Source organism: Triticum dicoccoides, chromosome 3A (genome assembly GCF_002162155.2).
Source record: "Triticum dicoccoides isolate Atlit2015 ecotype Zavitan chromosome 3A, WEW_v2.0, whole genome shotgun sequence".
NCBI classification, from domain to species: Eukaryota; Viridiplantae; Streptophyta; class Magnoliopsida; order Poales; family Poaceae; genus Triticum; species Triticum dicoccoides.
Window position 1 is genome coordinate 746,259,833 of NC_041384.1, and position 8,667 is coordinate 746,268,499.

The following is an 8,667-nucleotide window of genomic DNA, read 5'->3' on the forward strand; positions in this document are numbered from 1 at the left end:
TAGAAAACAAGCCCATACAGATATATCAGTCGAGTCAACCGCATGTAACCTTTAGTCCAAGGTTAGTGAACTACAACTACTGTTTAGATGTTTGGAAAAAGGACACTCCGGGTGGCCATAGGCTAGTGAACCATCGTGGATTGTTTGAAGAAAAAGGTATCGGTCCCGCCAATCGGACTGTCGGGTCTAGTTGCGGGGGTATAGAGTTATGTTCATGTGTTCACAAAAGAATATGCAAATACAATATAATATTCATCATGGAATCGGGAAAATCCCGTCTTCCAAATACTTGAAACTATGAAATAAATCAGAAGGTTGTCATCATGGATGCAAAGCTCTACACAGATATATAAAACCAGCTACCTAGGCTTGATTTACAAACTCTCTCAAGGGCTTTTCCAATTGTTTTATCACAACCTCCCATCCTGCATGGGTCGGGTGCATATCGTCTCAATAGAAAAATTTACTTGACTTGTCACACACAGTGTACAGAAGCTCCCCGGATGACTCGTTTTGCTGTCCGCAGTAACCCTTCGAATTCAAACTCTCGCAGCACGGCGATAGTTTGCGCTTGAATTGTTTGGACAACTCTGAGCCTTTACCTACATTAATGCATATGAAATTTAAAATGTTCAAATAAAGTATTTCAAGTACACAATCAAACCCATCTAATTAGATTAAGATAATTCTAAAATAATGAGACACTTTTGAATGAATGTAGATACATACCAGCCGCATGATCCACAATATTAGCGAATGCGGTGTACACGTCAATGATGTAGACATTCTTCTTTGATGTCATAACTTGTTTCAGATTATCGTTGTGGATAGATGCACCCAAGTTTCCAAAAATATCACACGTGGTGTAGTTGTTGGTTCGGGTGTGTGATGGCGTGCAACCGATAGGGTGCAAGTTATTGACAAGAACCTTTGTCACCCCAAGCTCCAACAATTGATCCACATTAGCTGCAATCTCTTTTGTCACCTTTCCAATATAAGCATTAATCTACATTGCATACATGAAAATTATACGTTAGTAAGATTCACAAACGAATTAATTGTTCAAATTAGTGTATGCATATATACATTGTGCGTTGATATGATACTCACATCGTTGGGGCTACCTAGCCCAATGACGCCGGTGCCTGCATAGTCGTTGCCGGAGTAGGCCACGAGCGCTACAGAGCGACTCAGTTGATTCTCCGTGATGGTCCCATCCTTGAGCATCTTCTTGAAAGTGTAAATCTGCTTGGCGAGGGCAGGGACCTCGTGCGATGTACTGTCCAACACGCATGCACCACCGGTAGCAAAGGTCATGCCGGACGGGTCGCAGGTTTTCTCTGCTGTGCGGGCATGCGCCGGAGGGGCTTCCTCCAATCCCAGCATTTTTGCTGCAAGTTATCAATAAAACAACGAGTAGGATTGATTGTGATGCACCATAGATTACAGCATAACATGAGATTACAATATAACAGAGTACCTTTTTAGGGTAATATAACATACTAGTACTTACCGATGAAATCCGACTGGATTTTGTAGTTTGAGAAGCGGCCGGACGGAGTATTCGGCCGCGGAAACCCATCGGCATCAACGTAGTTGGAGCCGTAGGGGTAGGCCCATTGCCGCGACATCTCAGTGACGGGGTTGGTCGGAGGGAGGTTCCCATTGTCGGCGAAGTCATCCCCAAACACAAAGAAGGTGTAGCTCGACGCCTTCTTCTGATGGCCGCCGGTAGGCGCAGGCCGGGCCTCCACACCATTGAGATTGAGAACGAGGAGGAGGAGGATGAGGACGAGGCCGAGGGCGGCCGGAAGAAGCTTCATTGATCCCGGCGGCGTGGTGGCGGATCGTTCTACTACCACTGGCCCGAGGATCACGATCACCCAGCCGGCCGCTACTCTTTCGCCAACGAAAAAGCAGGAACGCAAAGCGCTTGTCTGCGATGCTCGTACACCATGGCCTGCTGCCTCTCCCTCGTCAATATATGGAAGTTGGAACCACGGACCAGCAAAACAAGTCGAACCCCTCCGCCGGACTGTATTTTCTCCGGTTTTGCTATTAACCTCCGGCCCAGTTGGACTGTTGGAGCCGTCGGCGCGTTACCTTCTGCTCTGTCTGAGGCTTTGTAGCAGCTCAACGTTGGCGGTTGTCACCTTCTCAGTAACTTATAGTACTTTAATGGTCTAACCGTAGAACCGAAGTACGTATTTAACCAGTCATACTTAGAAAATTAGTTCACTTAATGTTTAACCCGCTTCAGGCGAGAGTGTCTAATGTTAATCTCTTTGTCCGTGTTGACGAGGTAGAGGTCGTTTTGATCATGTCAGGGTGTCTAATAGGTCATCCCATTAGACACTCTGCATTACTGGGGTGGCGGTCGTTTTGATAATATCAAATTCTTCTCCTCGTCCTTTTCTCTGGACAACAATCAGATCTGTAGATGGTGGTCACCAACGTCTTCTCGCATAACCTAACCCCACATTCGAAGTTTTAATGGATCCGGCAGTGATGAGGAGGAAGATTTTCTTGTTAGAATATGCACAAGCATGCGTATCTATATCTATACCACTAATAAAGAGAATCAATATTCTTGGCCCGTCATGAAATTTTACGAAAAATCCCCTCAACCTTGCCATTTTTCAGCATGTCCCTCTCTCGGTTTCCCGTCTCGCACACAGCTATGGGCCGGACCTTCACGTTGTATGTTATGGCCCAACTACCTCTAGGAGGAGGGGAAAAGAGCTGCATGAAATGGGGATCGAACTTGCGACCTTTTGCGCAGGCCATGAGGTAGTAGCTAGCTAAGATATGTCATGCTTATGTCAAAATAATGGTTCACTTGTTAAATAGTCTCACATCGCCCTCCTACATCCATTCAAATCACTTAATATACGTGTGTGAAGCTTCACGTACCAAGTTGGCTACTGAATGTTAGGTGCATGGGCGAAGTGGTTAGAGAACATATACATACCACAGCTGTTGTGCACTTTAAAGAAGGACCCCAGAGAGACCCGATTAAACTGGTCACGTGAACCGGATTCCTGCATGTCGCACGCAGCCACGTGTTTTCTTTGACAAAGCAACGTGATTGCACTATAATTCTTCCTAAATTTAAATGCACGCTACTTTTCTCATCCGTTGCAATGCACGAGCATATGTGCTAGTTTTTTTCTTTTGAGAATTAGGCATATGTGCTAGTCGTATATTAATAGAAGAGAGGGTAAATAAGCCCATCCATGGTTTTGCACTCTCGGCCCGAGGGCCAAACACATCCACGGACTACTCCCTACATCCCCGCCTATACAACACTACAAAGAAAGATGGTAAATCTCCACGCAAGAGCCCCCGCCATGTGCCAAGCTTTGCCTTCCTCAAGTATTCGGCTAAGAACTACTGCCACTGATGGATAAGTGTTATTAAAGACAATGGCATTCCGTTTCCATATCTCAGAAGACCAAAATGTTGAGGGTATTGAAATCCTTCCGGAGATTTGATAGTGTCCCGTGGGGTGTGCACCAAGGGAGTAGCAAATCATTGGTAGTTGGTGTCCAATCCACCTGCCTCCATGTCGACAAAACCGCTTGCCAGATAGAGCGGGCAAACACACAAGCCAACAAGATGTGCTCGATGCTCTCCTCTCTCTGGTCGCGCAGAGGGCATGTTGTCTGATGCAACAGACGGCGCCTTGCCAAGCGATCAGGTCCAACACTTATCTTTGAAAGCGAGCCAAGCGAAAAAGCGACATCGGAGTGGAGCCCGGTTGTCCCAAACCACCGTCACTGCAAGGTCATGCTGACGGCCAAAGAATCGGCAAGCGGGGAGTCCCATGCCCCGCGCACTGACCGATCTGATCGATGGCATGAGGAGGAAGATGGGCACTGGACTTCTCCAGAATCCAATTATAATTTCTATTTTCTTTTGGAGTTGCCTTGTAAGGAAGATTGCCAATGGCCTTTGCAATTTTAAATTTTACATATTTTGAATCTCCAGCCGGTTTGCACAAAATTTGGTTGCCATTACCTCAATAAACTTTTGGTAATGGTGTCGTGCACCAGTGGTCTCCTCAGGACAAAACCTAGCCACGCTACTCCCATTTTAGGGCTATGTGCTTTCCTTCATCCCAACCGCTCGAGAGAGAAAAGGGCGAACTGGGCGACGACGGTTTCCCTTGCAGTACGCTGGTGAAGCCACGGCCTCTGCCCCCTCTGTCCATTACTCTGGTTGTGGATGGAGGGGGAGGATCCCGTTCCTCTTCCATGGTGTTCTGTAGATAGGGTCTACGTTTTGTTTGGTGGCACCGGAGTGAGGAGGACAACGCCACGTCGAATAAATCTGCTTCGGCTTCTTCCTCTCCATGACGACGATCTTTATGACGACGTCGAGAAGCCGTTAGCCTCGTCTTCTTGCTGGCTATTTCAGACGGTGAGATCTATTGTTTGTGTTGTCCGTGGCTTCCGTCTCTTGCAACGGTGACAACAGTCAGGACAAGATGATGATCTAGAAGCAGGTTTTGTGGTCCGACGGCGACGGTTTCAATGTTCTCCCCCAACTTCATAGCGATGGATCTGGGTCTAGGACATCATGGGGATGTTCCCTGACCGACATGCCGCAACGACAAGTGCCTTGCTGCATGCAGCAGGTCTGTTCATCGGTTTTGAAAGCCATTTTTGGCAATGATACTGCCCTAGATCTTGAAATGTTGGAGGCTGCGTTTCTCTTCTAGTGAGCGCTTTGGCAACACTGGAGTGTGGAGGCAGCTGTTGGTTTCGATGTGTGCAGAGATCTCTTGGGAACCTTCTGTAAATTTTATTTTCTTGGGATCCTTTGCTGCATAATTTTCGGGACATATGTCTTCGTCCAATTTGTCTAGCAGTCTCCATGTGTGTTTGTACAGATTGTACTATGTGTATTTAATATAACTAGCAAAGTGGCCCGCTTGATGCGCGGGCTAGAATTTTATGAACTTAATAATAAGACCTTATTATCTGCTTACATAACCTTATGTTATGTATGTTTAATACTTTAGTCACACACACACACACACGCGCGCGCACACACACACACACGCGCGCGCGCGCGCACGCACGCACGCACTATGTACAATGTTTTTGTGCAAACTATATTTGTATCACTATTTTGGTAATTTTATTATGTTGCATTTTACTATTTTTTTAAACACAATTTCAATAGTCCTTATTGTTTTTGTACAGGCATATGCATATTTCCTAACGATGTGCAAGATTGACATATTATTATTTTGGTGTTTTTAATCGTATGAGTTCTTTTTGAATTAATATATAAAGTTGGTACACATTTATACAAAATTTCCCATACTACTATAACGTGTTAGGTAGTTAAGTTAGTATGAAGTTAAATGTTATATCCATTTAGACTGTCGTGTTAGGTATTTGTTTCCATGATCATTTTTAGTTAATTTAAGACATGTGCACTAAGCATGAGACAATTTTAGAAACAAAATTTCCCTTACTACTTCTCTAAAAAATGTATACAACTACTATGTACTGAGCAATAATGGTTTCATGGGTCCTTTGCGCGGGCATCAGATTAAATTAACCATTCTTTAAAAGGTAACTCATAAATTGGAAACACAGGGAATTAAACCAATTTCTTGAATTACAATCTCAAAAATCCTGACAACCTGGAAAGCATAAATAATGAATCAAAATGCATATTTGTTTTCAGCTGTTTGCAAACACTGTCGTGAATCTTACTTCATATGTGAAAATCCATGTAGATATTTTTCCGAGAACGTAGTGTCCCTAACAGAGTTGGGAGCAATAATTGTATTTCATGTCTTGGAGGGGGGCTCCAGAATATTAGAGGCATCAAGTAATAAAACAAGCAAAAGTAGATTAACAACTTTTTTCCATCATGCACAATAACAATGTCTGTAATCACCTAAATGATAACATGGCAGAATAATTGAAATATATGTAGAATTGCAAACATATTTAAATGTTTGTTACGTTCAGAATTTATAGAGAGAAGAAAATGAACATGGCATAAGACTTTTAACTCGTTCACGTTTTAATTCACCTTTTTTTTTCAAAAAACCAAATGAATGTCAAGTAGCATCCCAAATACGCCCCTTTATGGTCCACATCAATTTCGATCCTTCTTACGTGGACACAATCCCTACTAACTTACAATGCATGAGACCTTGTTTGTGATTTCGTAAAGGATAACATGGAGAAAAATTAAACTGTATATGGAATAACATACATATTTCAGTATTTATTACTTTCATAGTTTATAGAGGCAAGAGCATTACATAAGACTTTAACTCCTTTACATTTTCAGTCAGAGATTTTTTTTTCTTCCTTTGAAAATTCAAATCGTTATCAGGTAACATGATAAATAAGCCACCTTTTGGTCCTTATCAGTTTCGAAGCTTAGTACGACATGATCTCAATTATCTTATAGTACTTGATAGGCCGTCACTGCAACGCAACCACATAAGAAATAAGGATGTTTGGAAGCAAGCCTCCTTTTGTGATAACTACATATGTACAGCTTTGTATTAAAGCTAACACCGTGCCTCCAACATGAATCTTATTAACTCAGCTGTTTGGTGCATCATCTATGCTCTCAATTTTCAATATCTTTGAAATTTCATAAGTTCTTTTGTTCATCCATGCATGCATGGAAATCTTTCATAAGCAATGTATCTCAAAACTTCCAAATTGCAAGGCCACAAAATATTGGTTGGTATCATCTACCTATTAACTATATTTTCCTTGGAAAAAATTCTCATCTGTAAAGAACAACACAAACGATATAAATAATTTTGATTTAGAAAAGGGTTTCGACCCAAAGAAAAAGGATGTTCTTCAGTTTTGACTAAATGACAACGTGTACAACTGAAATATATTTTGCCAATTGGTAATTGTGAAGCGTCCCCTCTTTGACCACACGTTCTTAAGTTACGAAAGAAATTCTGTATTTTATTGCCTATAAAGTATATGGTTAGTTTGGGAAAAAATATTGTTTCTCCAACCATTCTGGTCGTAAATCGTAATGACCTTCAAGCTACAAAAGTCACCAACTTATAGGTTCCATTTGAGTGAATGGCATACAAATTCTCATGAAGTTTAATCATACTAATTGATTCCATCCAACTTTGAGAGAGAGAGAGAGAGAGAGAGAGGTTAAAAATGATTACATTAGTCATATTAGTGCTCTTGTGCATGATACTAATTAATGATATTATGAATGTGTCTCTCATAAATATGTCATTATGGACACATAATACCACCGACATATTTCTGTACATTATAAGATTAAGTTGCCAAATAACAGTTTGATTGTGAGTTGATAATTAGTACGTGTATGTTAATTTCCGGCAAAGGCTGTTCAGGGAAGGATCCCGTGCTAACACATGTGGAGCGTCTAGGAGACATCTCTTTGTGCAAGAAGGCCACGTTTTGTTTGTTTCTCTTTCCTCATTTTTCTTTTTGAACACAGGCAATTGTTGTACTCACTAACAGTAGTCAATTCTTTTATATCCTTCATGCAATTCATGGTTTACATATCAATTCTATGATTTTGCTCTTTATAGTTACTATGTTTATTATTCAGAGATGCTCACTTTTGTAGTAATATCCTCACTTTTTTTTTGACCCAGGAACTGCAGAATAATCATTCTACGGTATTTTCATCAATTTACAAAAATTATAAAATGCAAGTACAAACCAAAAAGACGAAAGAATGTTAACCAATACCTTCCCTAGGCCACATAAAGAAGAGATGTCCATAATATATATCCTCACGGTTGTGATGCACGGATGATCAAATCCAGAATTATATACATAGTACCATGTAAGGATTCCTAGAAAGATGACATCCATCTATGTACGTACTATGTTGATATAGAATCCGGACTGATTGGCACCAGCTAGAACAGGAGGGTTAGAAAGAAAAGAAACATGTACCTTGCTAGGGCTGCAGGAGCACCGTCACTGTGCTGTGGCAACCACTGGGTGCGTCGTCTCACCGTCGACAGTGTCGCATGAGCTCGTAGTTGGCGTTGCATTGTAAGATCTCACTGAGGTCTTGAGCAGCATGCTGTTTCGAAGCCTCGCTCGTCTGTTTTGCAGTGGTAGCCACAGAAGCATGAACCCAGCTCGAGGCAGGGTATAGAACAAATCTTTCTTGGGTGAATTTTCATGGTTCACTCTGAAAGATAAACTAAAGTGAATACATCATGTTCTCCAAAATGTGAAGACAACCATCATGGTGTCCGGACACTGCAAACACGCGGGATTCATGTTCGGTGTCCTGGTAATTAATGAATAATCACTATATCTTTGGTGTTTCACTGTGAGAGAGGCTGCTCGGCAGCACCAGACACCACACAACATGGATGGACGATTTCACTTTTCTATATTGACTTGTCACATGTTACCATCAGAGACTCCATGCTATATATTAAATCGAGACCTCGTATAAAGAAGATGGCAAAGCAACTATAATTAAGGCGAAATTATGAAAGGATGTACATAAGTCTAGAAGTATATTCACAAATTGAAAGAAAGATATGTGTTAGTTACTTTGATACGTCCTAGCAGTGCCTAGCTAATTTGATCTGGGTTTTATAGATCAATAGATGGCTACACGCACCAATTCATCTTGCACCACGTTGGTGAC

At 41.8% G+C, this 8,667-nt stretch overlaps 1 protein-coding gene across 1 annotated transcript; it reads right to left on the reverse strand.

Annotated features, from left to right (window-relative positions):
• Positions 1 to 450: 450 nt before the first annotated feature.
• LOC119273614 (GDSL esterase/lipase At5g03610-like) lies at positions 451 to 1,823 on the reverse strand. Its single transcript, XM_037554719.1, has 4 exons — positions 1,514 to 1,823; positions 1,111 to 1,391; positions 730 to 1,006; positions 451 to 602 (listed from the first exon to the last, which is right to left on the reverse strand). Exons 1-4 carry the CDS (start codon positions 1,821 to 1,823, stop codon positions 451 to 453), a joined length of 1,020 nt encoding a protein of 339 aa, XP_037410616.1.
• Positions 1,824 to 8,667: the final 6,844 nt, after the last annotated feature.

Bases quoted from the DNA above. Each gene is read 5' to 3' on its own strand.
- LOC119273614 (XM_037554719.1), bottom strand. From the start codon at position 1,823: ATGAAGCTTCTTCCGGCCGCCCTCGGCCTCGTCCTCATCCTCCTCCTC. The intron at 1,007-1,110 runs GTGAGTATCATA...TATGCAATGTAG, and splicing joins GGCTAGGTAGCCCCAACGAT to ATTAATGCTTATATTGGAAA. The intron at 603-729 runs GTATGTATCTAC...GCATTAATGTAG, and splicing joins TATTGTGGATCATGCGGCTG to GTAAAGGCTCAGAGTTGTCC.